This window comes from Ananas comosus, linkage group 6 (genome assembly GCF_001540865.1).
Source record: "Ananas comosus cultivar F153 linkage group 6, ASM154086v1, whole genome shotgun sequence".
Taxonomy (NCBI): domain Eukaryota; kingdom Viridiplantae; phylum Streptophyta; class Magnoliopsida; order Poales; family Bromeliaceae; genus Ananas; species Ananas comosus.
In genome coordinates, this window is record NC_033626.1 from 11585199 (window position 1) to 11606728 (window position 21530).

At 36.0% G+C, this 21530-nt stretch overlaps 3 protein-coding genes across 4 annotated transcripts; 1 reads left to right on the forward strand and 2 right to left on the reverse strand.

Moving 5' to 3' along the window:
- On the reverse strand, nt 752–7269 carry LOC109711500 (7-deoxyloganetin glucosyltransferase-like). The gene is made up of 4 exons (XM_020234578.1): nt 6625–7269; nt 5796–6501; nt 5436–5705; nt 752–984 (listed from the first exon to the last, which is right to left on the reverse strand). Exons 1-3 carry the CDS (start codon nt 7142–7144, stop codon nt 5471–5473), a joined length of 1461 nt encoding a protein of 486 aa, XP_020090167.1. The 5' UTR covers nt 7145–7269; the 3' UTR covers nt 752–984; nt 5436–5470.
- Nucleotides 777–2800, reverse strand: LOC109711501 (7-deoxyloganetin glucosyltransferase). The gene is made up of 3 exons (XM_020234579.1): nt 2154–2800; nt 1352–2057; nt 777–1258 (listed from the first exon to the last, which is right to left on the reverse strand). The coding sequence occupies exons 1-3, from the start codon at nt 2668–2670 to the stop codon at nt 1024–1026; spliced, it is 1458 nt and encodes a 485-aa protein (XP_020090168.1). The 5' UTR covers nt 2671–2800; the 3' UTR covers nt 777–1023.
- On the forward strand, nt 14435–19643 carry LOC109712090 (7-deoxyloganetin glucosyltransferase-like). 2 transcript variants are annotated; one of them, XM_020235517.1, is made up of 4 exons: nt 14435–14704; nt 17670–18149; nt 18456–19161; nt 19246–19643. In XM_020235517.1, the coding sequence occupies exons 2-4, from the start codon at nt 17708–17710 to the stop codon at nt 19478–19480; spliced, it is 1383 nt and encodes a 460-aa protein (XP_020091106.1). In that variant the 5' UTR covers nt 14435–14704; nt 17670–17707; the 3' UTR covers nt 19481–19643. The 2 variants fall into 2 exon arrangements, with proteins under 2 accessions (XP_020091106.1, XP_020091104.1); XM_020235515.1 differs by lacking the exon at nt 14435–14704 and having other exon boundaries at nt 16881–18149; nt 19246–19639.

Here is a 21530-nt window from a genome sequence, read left to right on the forward strand (position 1 = left end):
TTAACTCTAATTTAGAATTTTTAATGGTTTATATTATTATTTGCATATAGAGCTTTTTGTTTTGTCAGAATTGGCTTTAAATAAAAATGAATACTACCAATAAAAATGGACTTAAACTTACCAAATTATATGCATGTATTGCGTCCTCGTCTCACTTGGACTACGTTTGTGGAATAGAAGGTGTATGCGCAAGAATAATTCCGTCACTTAACATGAATTTTGTCATATTTGATTATATCTAATGTTTGTTATATACATTTCTCATCCAAAATTTATTTTTAAAAAGCTTTACATCCGAAATTCCTAACATCTGCTATTAGTAATGCATATCATTGGACAGTTATTTGTTGACGATCTTCTATTTAACTCCATTTTCCTTCTAATCAATGGATTTTGGATCGTTTCATCGTATTAAATTAGTATGTGATAATTTTTACACCACAAATGTTTAAACCATCATTGTAGATATTGTATTAAAAGTTTTATTTGTGTAATTCTTTAAATATTATCCTTGTATATTATTAAAGTGTTAATATTTTTTGAGAAATAATTAAAGTGTTAATATAGGAATTAATACTTTGCATTATTAATACAAGCACTCTAAACGTTATGTATGGTAAGCATTTCACTTCTTGTATTAGCCGCATTCAGATGAGAATTAAGAGACTTTGATGGAAATTAAAGAATATCCATACTAAAACAATACTTAATAAAAATCAGGTAAGATCATAAAGTACCGTAACTCCAAAAGTGAAAAGTTAACCAAGACCCATAAATTTTTTTTCACCACATATCCATTTATTTAATTTATTCCCAAAATTATAGCTATCACCAACTTAGTTCCACTTAATTACTTCGTCTATCGATAATTTGTAAATAAAGAAATACCGAGTTATAATTCTACAACTATCCAAAACTCGTTTTCTTTATAATACTTTATTTTATCCTAGATTTAGCATTTCTTTTTCTTTATCTTTTAAACTACGATACGGAGCATACATGCACCGTTCAAAACATACATATCTAGACAACATCTTTTTTTGGAAGCAGCACTTGGTGAACCAACTTGTTGAAATTTACGAAAGAGGGACCACCCTCCTGCGTCGCCTTCACCGCGATCTCCTTCCACTCCATGGCCCTCCTCTTCATCTCCTTCCCCTTCTCACCTCCCATGATCTCTCTTATCAACCCCTCCACCTCCTTCCGCTTCACGTCGTTGTCGATCTCCATCCCTATACCCCACTCCGTGCTCACGTATCTGCCGAACATAAATGATTAATTAAAATCAATTGAAGTTGGTTTTTTTACCAGTGATTTAAGGTTTTAGAGTAAAACGGTTATTTTGTAGTACCTGCAGTTGGTTTGCTGCTCTGCAAAGAAGGGCCAGCTCAGCATCGGCACCCCACCGCACACGCTCTCCAGCGTGGAGTTCCACCCGCTGTGTGTGAGGAACGCGCCCACCGCGGGGTGGCGAAGCACTTCCTCCTGCGGGCACCAGCTCGCCATGAGCCCCCTCTCCCTCGTCCCCGCTACAAACTCCGGCGGGAGCAGCGCGGCGTCGCCCTTAACAACGTCGGGCCTGATGATCCACAGAAACTCGTGCTCGCTATTCGCGAGCCCCCACGCGAACTCTATCAGTTGCTGGTTCGTCATGACTGTTATGCTACCGAAGTTCACGTAGACAACGGACCCCGGCCTTTTGTTTTCCAACCATTTTAAGCAAGCGGACTCCTCCTTCCACAGGCTGGAGCCCACGGAGCTGAGTGGGCCATGGGGGATGTGGCGGGCGAGGAGGGGGAGGGGGCCGATGGTGTACATGGGTGGCAGGATTGCCGCCATGGCTTCGAGCACTGGGCGCTCGAAATCGTCGAACGTGTTGAGGAGGACAGCGGACGCCATGGCGGTGCGCTCTGCCTCGCGTAGGAGGAAGTTCGCCATGATGTCGTCGGCGTCCACCGTACGGATGAAGCTGGGGAAGTCTCGTAGTCTCATGTTCGTCGCTCCCGGTACCCCATCGATCGGTGTTTCGAGATACCCATCAGTTAGCTGACCTACATCTGTTCACACAGAACCTGTCAAGATCCATTCAGGTAGCAGGAACAAACATACTGAAAGCAGAAGCACAGTCAAACAGTTCTGAAAGCGTGCCGCACCTTTAAGCGGAAAGATACCCTTCTCCATGAGTTGCCTGTAGTGGCGATAGCTGATGTAGCCAATGGCACTAGCAGTCCAAAAGAGGACGATGGGGATGCCGAGCTCCTTTGCGGCGTCCAGCGTGAAGCTCATGACGGCATCGGAGACGACGCAGGTTACCTTCGGGACGCCCGATGACGGGTCGTTGAGCTCCGCGAGGAGTTTGCGGAAGTGGGGGAGGCAGTTGGTCATGGTGGACCGGCAGAGGGAGGGGACGTCCTGCGTCTTATCCTCATCCGAGAAGGGGAGGCCGTCGGGTATGGTGGCGAATCGGAAGTCGGGGAGGCCATCGAGAGCGGCCGGGCCCTGTGACCGGAGAAGGCGGCGGTGGTTGTACTCGGTGTTGACGAAGGTGATGTGGAATCCATGGAGGGAGTGGAGGAGCTTAGCCACCTTCAACACGGGCGTCACGTGGCCCTGCGCGGGGTAGGGGATGCACACTGCATGGGGCTTATGATCAGATCCCACAGAACCCATCTCTCTATCTCTAACCGGGATATTTTTTGGAGGGGGTTGCTTTGTGTGGCTTAGAAATTAAGGAGCTTCTTGGCTCTATATATATAGGGGGTGGGATGTTATATATCTTTCGTCGTGTTGGAGCTCCAATTACATATTGGCCCCACGATTGCAAGTAAGTTTGCAATTAATAGTAGCTAAATGCCCAAGGAGACTTCGAGGAACCGCTCTTAACTTTGTGGAGGGCCGGCAGGATAGCCCAGTTGCATGTGCATATATATGTCGTGTATAACACTTATATTATATTATTTATTTTAAATTAGTTATATTTTTTATTTTTATATTATTCTACAATAAAAATATTTTTTAAAAAATAATAATGACGCATGAAAATTTTACGATTGATTGGAGGCATCACATCAGCAATTTAACTTCTAAATTTTTTTTTGACTCAGAGTCGTAAATTGTAAATTGAATGTACATGTACCATTCATGTAGCTTTCAAATTTATATTCTTTGCACAACTTGTAGAAGATGAAACAATCATAAGTTGGGGGACTAATTCTTGTCTATGGGGCGAAATAATAGTAAAGTGATTAGTCCCGTCAATTAACTCACTTATTCCAAAGAGTATTGCGTGCACCGATGATCACCATGTTAGCAGGCAACCATTGTACTACTTCCACATAATAAATACAGTTTAATTAAAATTTAGAAGTAAATCCGGATAGTTCAGAAATGATTCAAGATAGAATTTGATATATATATATACACGCATAATAGCCAACACTTAATGAGGAGGGCTACTGTACTATTAGGAGCACGACAGTACTTGTACTCTTAAGTTTCTGACCATCGATCAATTTTGATGGGTTGTTAGGATAATAGGAAAAGAGTAATTTGAAAAAAAATTCAAAAAGAAGAGAAATTCAGATGCCCAATTTTTTTTAATTTTTCTTCTCTTTCTCATCCTAGCCATCCTTTAAAATTAATAGATGGGTAGAAATATAAGAGCACAAGAGCTATTGTATTCCTTAATTGTGTTCTAAAATTATGCTTAGTTTGGGAACTAAACTCTAGTAAATGACTTTTGTTATTTAAGAAAATAAAAAATATTTTTATAAGATGGAAGTTATAAATTTACATTTGAATGTATTCAAGAATATTCTAAAGAATATCCTTAATATAGTTGGGATGAAAAATCTAAAACAATATCTATACATTTTTAAAAATACAATATTTTGTATAGAAGATTATACATAACATACATTAAAAATTAATGTAATGTAAATTTAATAATATTAATGAAAAATCTTATAATATAAATTATTCTCCATAAAGTTATTTTTACTATTTTTTATATAATACATTATATATAATATTTAATAAAGAGTAAAATAATATAATAACAATATATGTAAAACAACTTAATAAATAAAATAAAATAATATATCACATTTACTGTAATTTATATTTTATAATAGTGGATAAGTAAAGCTATATTATAACAAAATTAATATTTATATTAGTAATTATTTATTTATCCATTTATATAATAAAAAATAAAGAGACTAACAATTTTGTTACTAGTTCCATAGAGAATAACTTTTAACCAATTTGTTCAAAGATAATTAGTTTTGATGGGAACAACTAGTTTCTGCCTCTTTAGCTAGTATTTGGGTACAAAGTTGGGATTTTTTTTTGTTCCGGGGATATAAAATATATTAACGATTTTTTATGCATTATATTATCAACTATTTCAGATATTTTATAAAAATTGTGTTCATGAGAATTGATTTGTACGGCGTTGTGCAATAATGCAATAATAACAATGTTCATCCTATATCCAATTTTATTATAGTTGCATATATAATGGAACATGAACGCTGGACCGCGATGGCTATGACGACGTAAGTGTTACAAGAATTGAAGAGAACAAGAAGGAAAAGTGTGTCGGGGCGAAGACGCTTGCTGCGGCCGCAAGGGAGGGGGCACGACAATGGACAAAGATGCAGAGCATGAAAAAAAAAAAAATAATAAAACTAAAAAATAATATAGCATCTAAGATTCGACATATCTCAATATATGAGATATAATAGATCGAGTTAAATCTTGTAGTCCGATTATAGCATATTGGGTGGTGATTAAGTCCAATAAATTAAAAGTAGAGTAAGAATAATTCTTTAAATTGATGACTCCCTAGGGAGAAAAAATAAAAGTTTGACATATTGTTGGGCGATAGTTATGTCCAAAAAGTTAATAAAGGAGATGTGAGATATAATGATGTAGTTGGTTGACTAAAAAAGTTGAAAAAGAGATAAAATATAATAAAATTAAATCTCTTAACTTAGCTATCGTACTTTATCTTCATGTGCTCTTTTCTTTTATCTTTCTTAGATTCTACGGCACCTTTGTCACCATCGTCGCCGACGGCCATGCCCTCTGCCACAGCTTCACCTTTGTGATTTGCATATCTGAGTCCGTGTTATTATCGCTGGAGTTAACAGAGATGTGAAAAAGGTAAAAGAGAAGCACAGCGTACGTCAACGTGGGAGTAGCAGGTGGGGAGGAGGAAGAGGGATAAAAAGAGGTTGGACAAACAGAATAAGATAGAAAAGGAGGATGAATGGGGGAGAAAGACGAGCAACTAAGAGAAAGGAGAGAAAAATACTAATAATAATAATTTAGTTAGTTTACTAAAAATTTAAATTTAATATATAAAATTTTAAAAAATAATATATTTTAATAAAAATATAAAATTAATAAAATTTTTATGTAAATTACTATGACATTGCACATGGCACCTTACAAAACTGCATATCTAGACAACATCTTTCTTAGAAAGCAGCACTTGGCTAACCAACTTGTCGAAATTTGCAAAAGAGGGACCACCCTCCTGCGTCGCCTTCGCCGCCATGTCCTTCCACTCCATGGCCCTCCTCTTCATCTCCTTCCCCTTCTCCCCTCCCATGATTTCTCTTATCAACCCCTCCACCTCCTTTCTCTTCACATCACCATCAATCTCCATCCCGATCCCCCACTCTGCGCATGTGTACCTGCCGAACACGAAAGATTAATTAAAATCAATTTATATGAATTTTTTAAAACATTTAAATTTTTAGAGTAATACGATTGTTTTGCAGTACCTGCAGTTGGTTTGCTGCTCTGCAAAGAAGGGCCAGCATAGCATCGGCACGCCACCGCACACGCTCTCCAGCGTGGAGTTCCACCCGCTGTGCGTCAGGAACGCGCCCACCGCGGGGTGGCAAAGCACTTCCTCCTGCGGGCACCAGTTCGCCATGAGCCCCCTCTCCTTCGTCCCCTCTACAAACTCCGGCGGGAGCACCGCGGCGTCGCCCTTAACAAGGTCGGGTCTGATGATCCACAGAAACTCGTACTCGCTATTCGCGAGCCCCCACGCGAACTCTATCAGTTGCTGGTTCGTCATGACCGTTATGCTACCGAAATTCACGTAGACAACGGACCCGGGCCTTTTGTTTTCCAACCATTGTAAGCAAGCGGGCTCCTCCTTCCACAGGTTGGAGCCCACGGAGCTGAGTGGGCCGTGGGGGATGCGTCGGGCGAGGAGGGAGAGGGGGCCGATGGTGTAGATGGGCGGCACGATAGCCGCCATGGCTTCGAGCGCCGGGCGCTCGAAATCGTCGAACGTGTTGAGGAGGACAGCAGACGCCATGGGGGTGCGCTCCGTCTCGTGCAGGACGAAGTGCACCATGAACTCGTCGGGGTCCAGCGTTCGAATGAAGCTCGGGAAGTCTCGTAGTCTCATGTTCGGCGCTCCCGGTACCCAATCGATCGGTGTTTCGAGATACCCATCAGTTAGCTGACCCACATCTGCTCAAAAAAAAAAAAGAAAAAAAAAGAAAAAAAAAAAGAAAGAAAGAACTGTCAATATCTATTCACTTACTAAAGCAGAAGAAGCAGAACCAAACAGGTCTGAAATTAAGCGTGCTGTACCTTTAAGCGGAACGATACCCTTCTCCATGAGGTGCCTGTAGTGGCGATAGCTGATATAGCCAATGGCACTAGCAGTCCAAAAGACGACGTCGGGGATGCCGAGCTCCTTCGCGGCGTCCAGCGTGAAGCTCATGACAGCGTCGGAGACGACGCAGGTCACCTTCGGGCGGCCGGACAACGGGTCGTTGAGCTCCGCGAGGAGTTTGCGGAAGTGGGGGAGGCAGGTGGTCATGGTGGACCGGCAGAGGGAGGGGATATCCTGCGTGCTGTCGTCGTCGGAGGGGGGGAGGCCGTCGGGGATGGTGGCGAATCGGAACTCGGGAAGGCCGTCGAGGGCTGCGGTGCCCTGCGTGCGAAGGAGGCGGCGGTGGTTGTAGTCGGTGTTGACGAAGGTGATGTGGAATCCATGGAGGGAGTGGAGGAGCTTGGCCACCTTCAACATGGGCGTTATGTGGCCCTGCGCCGGGTAGGGGATGCACACTGCATGGGGCTTGTGATCATCAGATCCCATAGAACCCATCTCCCTATCTCTAATCGGGATTTTAATTCCTTTTTTTTCTTTTTTTTTTTGGTGGGGAGGGTGTTGCTTTGTGTAGCTTAGAAGGGATCGAGCTTCGTGGCTCTTTATATAGGGGGTGGGATGATATATCTTACATCATCTTGGAGATCAAATTCAATATGGCCTCATAAGTCGCAGTCAATAATCTGATGAAAGCTGCAGCCGCAGTAGGAGATTGCTATATGTTCCAGCCGTATTTTAATCATATCCTTCTGAAAAGTTATAAATAAAGAAGTTGTGTGGCCATTTTTTTTGAACAGAAACTTTCAGCAACTACAATTTTTGGTGAGCCACGGATTCCGGTTGCGTATGCATATCGACCCCAGGCCGCCAACTGTACAATTGATTTCATCCGAACATTTAGGCAGCGTTTGATTGCCGAATAAAGTGACAATAAATCAATTTATTTTTTTAATTCATTCAAATATATAGGTTGTAATTTGTTCAGTATAAAGAGAGGACTAAGTCCTTGTTCCTTTCTATATATTTAAATATTAATTTTTTCTTTTGAAAATTATAAGTTTTAATAATTAAAATTATGGAAAATAAGAGTGGAACAATTGTTCCACCCTTGCCTTGAAATGGGAACACGCTTTGTTAAAATTTAAATCTAATTTTAATTTTTATATTAATTTATTAATTAATTTAATTAATATATTTAGGTCATTATCTATTGCTTAAATAGTTAAATAATAAATTTATTTATTTATTATTTATGATTAATTAGCTCATTAAAAATTAATCATTTAATGTGCTCATCTAATAACTAATAATTATATTGGTCAATTAATTAAATTAATTTCTTAATAAATCATCTAAATAATGAAATAATTTACTAATTAATTAAGAAATTAAGTTATATTTTATAATTAAATAAATAATTAATTAGTTAATATATTGTTATATAATATTTATAGTTAATAAATTTTAATTTATTATATTATTTTAATTAATATTTGGTATTAATCAATTAGACAAAATATTATTAATTTAAAATTATAATAATTATTATTTTTACTACTCTAATCTAACTATCCAAATACTTTTTATCTTATTCACAAACAACTTAATTTTTATCCAAACAAAAATTTACCCTAATTCTTATTTATACTTGAATTTATACCTATTTCTGAAATAAGTATTTTTTACTTATATTAAACCAAACGAAGCCTTACAATATATTCATTTCATCATTAGCAATTAAAAACAAAATAATCGTAGGTGAGAACAAGCCTCCCTTATAAGTTAAAAAAGTAATGAAGTGATTAGTCCTGTAAACTAACTCGCTTATTCCGTGCATGTACTTAGTCCAACCACATAGTTAATACGATTTGAGAAAAATTCCATTATTTTTTTTCCTTTGTGGCTGTGATTTTTCATTTTAAAAAACATTATAATTAATGCACGCCACATGCCATTCCTGGGTAAAACGGGATAATGTATTTTATGTAATGGTCAAATATGCCAGAAGAGATATCGTCCAAAAAATATTATCATTTTAAAATTGAAGCGTATGATCCAATCAATTATTTAATGGAGATAACGTCGAACTACCATAGATATTTTTTCTTCCTATCTTAATTATCTTCTGGCCTGAATAAATGTGTACGCAAAAAAAATCTACACCTTTGTTCTAAACATATAATAAATTTTATCAGTCAAAAGATAGGAGAGTAGTCTCAACTGCTGGATTTTATTTTTTGTCGACCGTTGGATCAACACGACTAGTTTAGATTAATTTTATCTCTCTGACGAACCACATAATATACAATCTGGAGAAAATTCTATTTAACAATAGTACATTTCATATACGTTATTTGTCTCTACATTGAATTTCGAGGTGGAACAATAAAAAAAAATTCTGTATTTTGAGGTATCTCAATTGATTTTAGTAATGCTGCAGATCTTTTGAGATGCTACAATTATGATTTATCAATATATCGATTTATATTTTGTGGCTAATATTTTTTGACTGATTTGGAGTATGTTGAACTGTATTTTTTTTATTTAAAAATATAGAAAAATTATATTCGTTTTAACCGGAGAAGTGCTCATAGTATCTTTATTATATTTTTTGTTTCATGATGTTTGTTTGAATAAATTTGCATAAGAAATCATCCATGTTTTAATTTCAAAAAACAATAAGCATATAGTCAAAATATTAAGATATTATATTTATTTGTTAGTATGTAAATAAATATCTAGTAGTTTGCTTTGCCGACGCATGAGAAAAGTAGGCGGAGTACTTGAGCTTAAACATAAAAGTGTACCTCATTTTTTTTCAATAAAAGTGTACTAAAGAGGGTAAGACATTGACACGAGTACAAAAACAAAACTGTATATTTTAAACAACTTAAGTTCACACGTGTGGACACTCAAAAGAATCCGTTTCGAATCCGGAATGAATATCACTTGGTCGACACAAAATTCAACTTTACACTCCCAAAATATATATGAATATAGATAATTTAAAAAAGACACATTCTCGACCTAAAACAAGAGGAACACAAACGTGTCCTTAAGAAGTTGACAAAAACAAAAGCAAATGCCTATGTTTCTCCCACCTAAACCTAATTTGATAATATTGACCGTTCCCGGCACAAGTAACAAAGAGTTTAATAATTGATACTCGAGATTCCAAATTTAAATTCAAATTGATTCACACTTCTAGTTAAATTATTTCTAACAGAAATAAACGAATCAGCTAGCATATTATCTTTCTCTCTCAGAAATAAAAAGACTAGTTTTATTTTATTATATAATGGTTAAGAAAATCGTTTAAATATTTAGAAAGACTTAAAATATTTTAAAAGTGATTCTAATTTTTTTTATACTATAAAATTACAAGAGCAACCAGAGATGGAAAAGCATTTATAGGCCTAATTTGATACGTAATTCAAAGCACCACTTATGTGCACTTTATTATAGGATGCAAATATGATATCTCATGATCCAACAGTCTAAAAATTTTTTTAAAAAAATTTACTATTAAAAAGATTAACATGATAAGTAAACATATTTTATTAATCTTTTAAAGATAAGCGTGTAAGATTTATATCTGGAGGTACATAAAGTATTGCTTAGGAGCAGGACTGTTGTGCTCTTAGGAGCACGGCGGCCTCCATACTACTGAGTCGTTTTCGATGATAAATTTTCAAATAGATGATTAGTTTCGCTAGACTTGATCTAGCGTAGTTGAAGTTTCTAGAAAATATTTTTTGCGATTTTTCGATATCATTTACCTAGCAATCGAAAATATTTAACATCAACGGCTGAAAATAAAAATCCTATAAAAGATGGTGATATAGCATTAAAATTTTCAATCAGAGATATTGATCTTGTTGTAAATAGTATAAAAAAATTTCTATCAAAATTTTATTTGATTTGAATACTTCTATACAGTTAAACTTGCAAACGATAAACATCAACCATTAAAATTTTTTGATCGCTAGGTAAATAATATTATAAAATTGTAAAAATTATTTTATAGAAATTTTAAATACGCTAGATCAAGTCTAACGAAGTCAATCATCGATTCGAAAATTTCATCATCAAAAATGATTCCGGAATACGGAGGCTTTCGTGCTCCTAAGAGCACAGCAGTCCGGCTCCATTGCTTAGTATTTAATCACATGGCAATCGACTTGTCAAGCCTATAATAAAAAATTATAAAGAGAGAGCCAGCAAGTTGGAGAACTTGAAAGTAGTGTCGGTCTGTGGGAATCGTTTCACAAAACCGAATTGGTAGTTTGACATAGAACAGAGCAACAAGTAGTATAAGTAATCAAAACTTTCCACAACCAATGTAGCCTATATAATTAAAAAGGGATAGTTATATATATACCTCTTAAAATCTTTAAAATATCTTATATATTTTTATATTTTTTATTCTAAATATATCCCTTATATATTTTTTCTGTTACTAAAAAATATTTCTGCTATTAGTGCTCGTTAAGTTATCTTAGTTAAACCTGAGTTAAATTTTTACTATAGTTAAAAAATAATTAAAAAAAAAATTTGTCCCTTATGTAAGGCAAACAAGAAAAGTTGATGACCGCAAAAAATTAATATATTTGAAAGGAAAAAAAGAATTGAGCTAGAATACTTTTAGAAGCACCAACTCCTTGGTGCTTCTAAGTTTATAGCTCTTGGATCTACTCTTTAATTACTAATAGTCTTTGAATCAAACACTATTTCACCTACCACCACCTACCACCATCATCTCAACCTTACATCTCTCCATCCAATGGTTAAAAACTCAAAAGCGCCACTCTTTTAATGCTTTTGAGAGTATTCTAGCTCAACTCAGGAAAAAATATTCAAAATACTTATTTTGCTCCTATTAAGGACAAATAAAAAAAATTTGGTAATAGCAGAATGCTATATTTGAAAAAATAAAATGATAATTTTACAGAAATAACGACTGTTCCTAATAATTCACCAATAAAATTTAATTATAGAAATACATTTAAAAGACTTTAAAATCTTAAAATCGTATTTTTAATATTAGTCTTTTAGAAAAAATAAATAAATAAAATAATAAAATTTTAGGACTATATAAGTAATTGTCCTAATTGAAAATGTCTTAAAAAAATAAGTTTTCAGCTGAAATAATATTTAATATTTTTGTAAATTTTTTTTTTCAAATGAAGTAGGGGAATATCTCATTCCCAATGAAACAGGGAACGTGTCATTCTGATGAAAAAGACAAAATATATGTCAAATTATTCAACAGAGACGGTTCACAAGAGATCTATCTATCTATCTCTCTCTTTCTATATATGTATATATAAAAATATTTTTATTGAAGATTTTTCAAACAGATCCCTTTTATATCTCGTCTTTGCAGGAAATTAATGTCCATTCTCACCTTGTTTAATCAGAGACAACTAAAAAAATAATAATAATAAAAGAGAATATTTTAATATTTCTCATTCTTGAAGTTAGAGTTGTGATTTTTTTTTTTTAACCTTACTTTTCTTTTTAAAGTAGCACAGTAAAAATAAATACAAAAGAAATAGCAGGACTCGGTTGTCATTTTGGAGTAGTCTCTCTCTGAACCAAGAGGTCGAGCATAGCAGGCAAGGAGAAAGACACAGCGACGAACTGAGCTTTGATCCAACCAAGGAGAGGAGAGTCCACCAGGATCTAAACCTTCCAAAAGAGGGGCTTCAAAGGCATTAAAACCCAGCTTATCGGGTCGGGTAGTTGGAATATCGGGGCCACCCGGTAAGCTTTGACAATCATAGGCCTCACAGGCATGGCCGAGTCCACTTTCTCCCACTGAAATAGGCCCAGAAAGCCCAATAGTACGTTATATTGTTGCTTTTACATTTCAGTCCACGTTTTATGTAATTTTACAATTCAGTACCATGCAAGAGGGATGAGAACATGAAGTAGATGTAAAGAGCGAAAAAGGTAGAATGAAATATTGAGAAACTTCTTCCCCTCATTGTATCCGCATCCTCTTCTTTTCTCTCCTTTCCATTCTTTCCTCTCTAAATTCCCCTAAATTCCTCATAATTGTGAAGCATTGTAGGATCCGACCCACCCTCACCATCATCCCCTCCGCCATCCACGTCTCAGAGCGATCTCATCATTGATGGGTTGCAGCAAGTCCGGGATATTACAATATGAAGCCCTCAGTTCAAATTTTACTAGATTTTTAGTGCTTAATTTCGTATGTTTAAATTAAGTTCATATTTTGTGCCTACAAAAAAAAAAAAAAAAGGTTTAAAAGTGAGGCACGTTTAGTCAATTCTATTACAGTGTTGTGCTATTTAATAAAATATTTTTATATATTGCTGTCACGAGAACCACTGTATTGATTTTCTTTTTTTTTTTTTATCGCACTCTTCGCGATAAAATCAAAAGCCAGCAACAAACTAAGACTTCTAATATTTGAGTTTACACTCTCAATTGGCTTCTTATTACAATAGCACTAAATTCTACAGTTTGGCAAATATTTGGAAAATGCGACTGGATGTAAAATTAGAAGCAAGGCGAGATAAGTACCAACTTTTTATTTTTTTGATTAAAACTAAAACGCTCTTTTATAGAAGGAACGGAAAATTATAATTAGAATATATAATTTGAGGATGAAAAACTCATATTTACTTTGTGCACAACAGCCAAAATTTCTCTATTTACTAAAAGACCATTCCAATAAAACTAATTATCACAACAAGGTTGAAAGAGAAAATTAATAAGATTCGTAACTATATATATATATATATATATATATATATATAGAGTGAGGTAACTATACTATCGGAAGTACGGAGCATTCTGATAGTACCTAGAAAATAAATTTTATTATTTTTCGATATCATTTGTCTAGTGATCGAATGGGCTCAAAATCAACAAATTTCAATGGCTGTAGTGAGCCGTTTGCAAGTTTAACGGTGTAGAAATATCCGAATCACGTGAAATTTTGATAGAAAATTCTTTATACTATATAAAACGAGATCAATATCTTTGATTTAAAATTTTAATGTCATATTATTACATTTTGTAAGATTTTTATTTTCAGCCGTTGATTTTGAGCCCCTTCGATCACTAGGCAAATGATATCGAAAAATCGCAAAATTTATTTTCTAGATACTTCAAATACTCTAGATCAAGTCTAACGGAGCCGATCATCGATTTGAAAGTCCCAACATCGAAAACAAAGTGGAAGCACGGAGCGCTCCGTGCTTCCGAAAGCACCCCAGACGCACTCTATATATATATATATATATATATATACCAGAGTCCGACTATGGTGCATTCGAAAAATAAAGAATTTGGCGCTTCAGACTTTTTTAACTCTTGGATCAATCATTTCTAGCCTTTAGATTAATATTAATTTTCTAAGAGGACCACTAAACCCTAGAGACCATTATCATTGTAATCCTATAATTTTTTATCCGAAGACTAAACAGTCGAAAGTATCAACTCCTTTATATCACAATAAAATTTACAGCATATGTTTATTTTTGTATTCGTTTCGTTCAAGTGAATATCATAGTTAGTTAATTCGCGAATAATTCGCAAATTATTCGCGAATTTTTGAGAAAACGAATTTAACAGCCGTATACGTATTATTCCCAAAAATTTGAAAAAAATCGCGTTTTTTTTGTCAAAATACTTGTTCGCGAATAATTTGTGATTCGCGAATTATTCATCCGAAAAAATCGGCCCTGTCGGCTTGCAGGTAGCGGGCTCGCCGACGGGTCGCGGGTCTCATGGGTGGCCCAAAACATTAAAAAAAAAAAAAAAAAAAAAAAAAAAGAGAAAGAAGAGCCGAAAAAGGGTTTTGCCCTAACCCTTCACCCCTGCCGCTCTGCCGCCGACCCCAGCCCCATCCCTTTCCTTCCTCCTCTTCCCTTCCCTTCCTCCTCTTCCCTTCGAGCCATCGGAAGCCCCCGCGTGGCCACATCGAAGATCGGGTTCTTCATTCTTCAGAAATCAGAACCCTCCTCGTCGCCTCTTCCTCTTCCGCTTCCGCTTCCGCTCTCCAAACGATGGATCAGTAATCGGGTTGTTCTTTACAAGAATTTTTATGCTTTAGTTTCTCTCTCTCTTCTTTCCTTTATTTCATCTTCTCTTAATTACTAACTGTATGGTTTTGATCAGTAACATGACCATGACTACAACATGTAGCATCATTGTAAACATGCATTTGTTAAGATTCATTACTTCCTTTTTATCTTTAATCTCTACAGTATACATGAATATGCCCAGCATACAAGAATAATCAGCAAATAAGGCTTTAAGAATTAAGTCCTCAAAAGGTTTGATATGCTCAGCAGGTTTGAAAGTCACAAGCATATGCATTGATTAAAAACCAAGGGAGATCTAGCAAACTTAACAAAGGTACATGGGTGTTAATTGGCAATACTGGGAATTTCCGATAAATTTGGAGAAATAGCAATATGGAGATACAGATTTGAGTTTGCTATTTGCTTAATTATAGATTTATTTTGGAACATAATACAGTTTGCTAATTTTTTACTTAATTAACTTAAATTTGTAGCTCTTTATTCTTATATTCTTAAGAATTATAAGTATTTGTACTAATTGCATAAAACTTGAGAAAAAAAAAATTTAATTTAATAGTCGAATTTTTGATCCCGAATTTTTAATTAGTGAACGTATAATATCCGTATAAATCAAGTATCCGAATAATTGGCGAATCCGTTTTTTAACCGTATTTTTCAACGAATTTAAAAATTAATAGACGAACTCTATCCGAATTATACCCGTACCGAATTTTTGCCGAATCCGAATTAACTAACTATGGTGAATATAGATAAAAAAATCAATGATTCAACCCACTAGCATTAATAATTAATAATTTACTTTTGTGTCCGATTCTTTTTAGTGAATATAGATAAAGAATTAACGATTTGTTTTACTAAAATTGATAATATTTTGGGCCCAAATTGTCGGCCCAAAATATTTAAGTTCAATAATTAGTTATAGTATGTTCGTCACATGTTAACCTCTTACACTTCTACTTTATTCAATGTGGGATTATTAGGATTTTTCTATTTTAATTGCTGATGTGCTCGTTGACTCAATCTGCCAAAAATTATTAGATAATGTAAGATATATTTCACATTTCCAAGTGGTAAACCAACTTTAATACCAATGATAACAAGTAATTCTATTAAAATTAATAACTGAACTTAAACATATTGAGTCAATTATTTGTGCCTGACAAATTATTACTTTTAGTAGGCTGAGCCATTAAAATTTAGTCTTTAACTTTTCACATATACGATACTTTATCAGTCATTATGCGTCAAAAAGCTGATTTTGTTAAAAAATAATCACTCTATCTCTTTTTCAAACAAAAGTTATGATATGTCCGATTATTTTTTTTAATAATGAAGAGTACATTAAGGAAAATTGGAAATTGCATTGTAATATTAATTGTAATAATTTATAAAAAAGTTGAGTTAAAAATTATGAATATTAAAATTAAAAACTAAAGTAACACACTTCTTATATTTGGAGGACCAAAACTATAGTTTGAACGATAAAAGAGAGTAATACTGTTTGTACGTCCAAATCCAAGATTAGATGAAATTTTACATCTTATCTATTACAGAGCTATTATTTTTTTGGTAGAAATCTTATCACACTTTTATTTTTTAAATATCATTAATTTAAAATTATTGTATAAATTATTTAAAACTAGGCTACTATACTATCGGTAGCACGGAGCGCTCCGTGCTACCAAGTTGTTTTCGATGATAGAGCTTCCAAATTGACGATCGGCACCGTTAGACTTAATCTACAATATTAAAAATATTTAGTTATAATTTTTTGATATCATTTACCTATATATCAAACAAGTAGTCTAAAATTGAAGGGCTGAAAATAAAAATCTCATAAAAAATAATGATAAAAGATTTAAATTCAAGATCAGATATACTGATCTTACTCTAAACAGTAAAAAGAATTTTCTATAAAATTTTCATCGCATTTGGATTGTTTTACACCGTTTAACTCGCAAACACACAACATCGGCCATTAAAATTATCAGTTTTGAGATCTTTTGATCACTAGTCAAATGAAGTCGAAAAAATCTAAAATTTAGTTTTTAAATGCTTTCAATAGTGTAGATCAAGTCTAACGGAGCCGATCGTCAATTTGGAAGCCGCATCATCGAAAACAACTTGGTAGTACGGAGCGCTCCGTGCTACCGATAGCATAGTAGCCGGACTCAAATTATTTGACCAATAAATATAAAATTTACACTTAATTTTTAAATATTGTCTAAGATGCATGTGTGACGCATCTTGCGAATTGAGTTGCGATGAGGTGGAGAGTTTTTGCTTGATTTGCGCAAGCTAAGCTAGTGCGCAAAGCTCCATTTGTCCCTCATAATATACTAATTAACAGGAGCTAGCTAGCACATGGATATCGTCAGTTGCCACAGCTAGCCTACAGGTGTAGAGTTTGCATTTGTATCTGGGCACTACACATGGCAAAGAAGACCAAAAAGATTAATTTATTTGAAAGATCTATCATATTTGCCTTTTTTATAATATTATTATTCAATACTTAAAGATTCGGCCGTTCATATTAACAATAAGTATAGATCCCGTTTGAACAGGATCGGTCTGATCCCTATTATATAATTTGCTCTTGCATTGATGTGGTACGCATTGACGTTGGATCGATAGGGAGATATTTAAGAATTAATATTATTTTGCCGATTAAATCACCTCTGTATCATTATGTTAACATGATTAATTTTTACATTTACTGTTATAAGATAATTCCTCGTGAAGCATGAGCCACGTTATTTAAACTCCAAGTTGATCATCGAAGAGAATATGGGAATGGCTGTATAAAGAAGCCATTAGCTAGCTAATAGCATCTTAGCCAAACAAATTGAGGAACCACAATCCCCTACTAGTGTGTGTTTGTGTTGAGATTGAGAAAGATTGAGAGATGGGTTCTATGGGATCTGATCACAAGCCCCATGCAGTGTGCATCCCCTACCCGGCGCAGGGCCACATAACGCCCATGTTGAAGGTGGCCAAGCTCCTCCACTCCCTCCATGGATTCCACATCACCTTCGTCAACACCGACTACAACCACCGCCGCCTCCTCCGCTCGCAGGGCCCCGCTGCCCTCGATGGCCTTCCCGAATTCCAATTCGTCACCATCCCCGACGGCCTCCCCCCCTCTGATGACGACAGCACGCAGGACATCCCCTCCCTCTGTCGATCCACCATGACCACCTGCCTCCCCCACTTCCGCAAACTCCTTGAGGAGCTCAACGACACATCCACAAGCCTCCCGAAGGTGACCTGCGTCATCTCCGATTGCGTCATGAGCTTCACGTTGGACGCCGCGAGGGGGCTTGGCGTCCCTATTGCTTTCTTCTGGACCGCGAGTACTTGTGGCTTCATGGGCTACTTCCACTACAGGCACCTCATCGACGAGGGCATCATTCCGCTCAAAGGTGCACAATTTGATACTATTTTTATATCAGGTACCATGTAGACCACCGCCAGAGTGCTCAATTGATCAGGTGAAATACGTACTAACAAATAATACGAAAAGAATTTCATCCATTGGATGTAAAACTCTTTTTAAACAGTATCTTTATCTTGAATGTGATTTTAGATTTATTGGTAGAACTAGCAATCGAATCTCATGTTGTTATATGAGGTGCAAGTATTACAATATTGCTTAGATAAGATTACTGAACCAGCATCTCACGGACATGTTTGGTAGTATACTAATGAGGTTCGTCGATCGGGAACAGATGCGAGTCAATTCACCAACGGGTACCTCGACACCGCAATCGGCTCGGTCCCCGGATTAAAGAACATGAGGCTGAGAGACTTCCCAAGCTTCCTCCGTACGCTGGACCCCGACGAGTTCATGGTGCACTTCATCCTGCGGGAGATGGAGCGCGCCACCATGCCGGACGCCATCATTGTCAACACGTTCGACGATTTCGAGCGCCGGGCGCTCGAAGCCATGGCGGCGATCCTTCCGCCCATCTACACCGTCGGCCCCCTCCCCCTCCTCGCCCGCCGCATCCCCCACGGTCCACTCAGCTCCGTGGGTTCCAACCTGTGGAAGGAGGAGCCCGCATGCTTAAAATGGTTGGAAGACAAAAGGCCCGGGTCCGTTGTCTACGTGAACTTCGGTAGCATAACGGTCATGACCAACCAGCAACTGATAGAGTTCGCGTGGGGGCTCGCGAACAGCGAGCACGAGTTTCTGTGGATCATCAGACCCGACCTCGTTAAGGGCGACACCGCGGTGCTCCCGCCGGAGTTTGTAGAAGGGACGAAGGAGAGGGGGCTCATGGCGAGCTGGTGCCCGCAGGAGGAAGTGCTTCGCCACCCCGCGGTGGGCGCGTTCCTGACGCACAGCGGGTGGAACTCAACGCTAGAGAGCGTGTGCGGTGGCGTTCCGATGCTGAGCTGGCCCTTCTTTGCAGAGCAGCAGACCAACTGCAGGTCTTGCAAAACAACCGTTTTATCCTAAAAACTTAAACCAATAAAAATAACTATTAATTAATTTTAATCATTTATGTTCTACAGATACGTGTGCACGGAGTGGGGTATAGGGATGGAGATCGACAACGACGTGAAGCGGAAGGAGGTGGAGGGGTTGATAAGAGAGATCATGGGAGGCGAGAAGGGGAAGGAGATGAAGAGGAGGGCCATGGAGTGGAAGGAGATCGCCGTGGAAGCGACGCAGGAGGGTGGTCCCTCTCTTGTAAATCTCAAGAGGTTGGTCCACGAGGTACTTTTGGCGAAGAAGGGCGCTGTGTAAACTGTAGCACTTGTCCCAGAACCTGCTCTACAACATCATATGAGGACCAGTCAATTGAGCGGCCCTTTTTTTATTTTTATTTTTAGTTTTTAAATTAGCTCGGATCTAAAGTAGGGGTGACAATCCAGCTCGCTGTTCATGAGTCAGTTCATGTTCGGCTCGAAATAAGTTTAAGATCGAATCGCTCGTTTAATAAACGAGCCAAACATAAGCTGAATTTTTCGAATCGTTTATTAAACGAACCGAACACAAGCTGGGCTTAGCTCGCTCGTGTTTGGCTCGATCACAGTTCGAATACATATATTTTATACTTATATAATTTATTTAATTTATATTTATATATATAAATAAATAATTATATATAATATATATTTTTATTATTTAATTTTTAGCAAAATAAAAATATAAAGACGAGCTCAATTATAAAAAGATTCATTTATATGTAAACTTTCAACTATTAGATCAAAGTCTAATGGATAAGATTTTATAAATTTATTTTTTATATATATTCAATCTAATTCTTTTAACTTATTATTCGTTGGTCAGCTCGCGAGCCAGCTCGTATTCAACTCGTTTATTAATAAGCCGTATACGAGCTGAATTTTTTGGCTCAATATTTTAACGAGCCAACTCGTGTTCGGCTCATTTATTACACGAGCCAGCTCTAGCTCATTCGTTTTCGGCCCGTTTACACCACTAATCTAAAGTATTGTATTGTTTGACATATTATTCTGATTAAAAAAAGAAATTCTCAGCCGTCCATTGACTTCCTAATGGGAGATATTTGATTACAAGAAGGGCTTTTTGCTCGTAGCTTTCAAAATTACGCCCAACATAATTCGTTTGCATACAAATGAATGACGGTTTACAACTAAGTCGCAAAATTGCAACAAAAATAGTATTGAGGTGGAAGAAGTTTAATATATTTTTTATAATTTTAAAAATATTTTATTTATTATTGAATGACCAAAATTTTTTTATTGGTTTCAAAATATCCCTTCAAAAATCTCCCTTTTCTCTAGGGTTTACTAATAAAATTAAATTTTTGAAGAGTATTTTGAGTGTTGAGAGGTAAAATTAAATTTTTTTAATAACAGTAACGAGCAAGTAAACAAAAGTTACTAAAAATAATGTCTTCTAGCCGTTTAAGTCTTTTTGAAAATTGCAGCCGACTAGACATTATTTAACATGATGCCACAGAATATTTTGAGTTTAAATTTTATCCGACACCTAGTCTTACATTACATGTAGTTTTTATTCTTCAATAAAATATTTTTATATCGTGGTCTAAGGAGAAAATCTGTGTTGAGATTTGTTTGATAACTTCTTTTTAAATAACGCGAACCAAATAAGCCTTATTCAGAAGTTAGCATCAAATCTTGACTTCTAATTTTTTAGCTTAGAATCGCAATCATCTTCTCATTACAATAGAAGTTCTAAATTTGTTAGTTTGTCAAATATTTCGTTAGAAATAATTGTGACTAGAAGCAAATCAGAAATAAGGCCAAATTAGTAAAAAAAAAAAAAAAAAAAAAAATTATTCTTTACAAAAAAAAAAAATTGTTCCTTTATATAAGACGTGGAAGACGAAGATTAGAATATAAATACTAATTCATCAAAAGCGTCATTATAGGAGTATTAAGATTTCTTCACGGAATAAATTCTAATGTTATTTTTAATTTTCTGGCGCTTAATTTGAATTTTTGGACTTGGCCAATTTGACCTTCCGACGTAAAGCAAGATACTGACCTCTTTAGCCCAACAATTCTCTTCTCTTGTTGGCGCTAACCATTAAACCTGAAAGTTCAAACTGTTAGAAATACACAACTAATCTTTTAAAAGTGTATCTTGATTGTGACTTGGCCTTATCAAACTCACGTCATTTCGAACATGATTTGTCCAACTTAGTTTTACACCATTTCAAACGTATCTCGACCGACCTGACCTTCCGTCACAAAAAAAAATATTAATATTTTTAAGCCAACAAAAATATCAAAATATACCTTAGCAAAAATGTACATAACATAAACGTCAGTATACATGTAGTGAC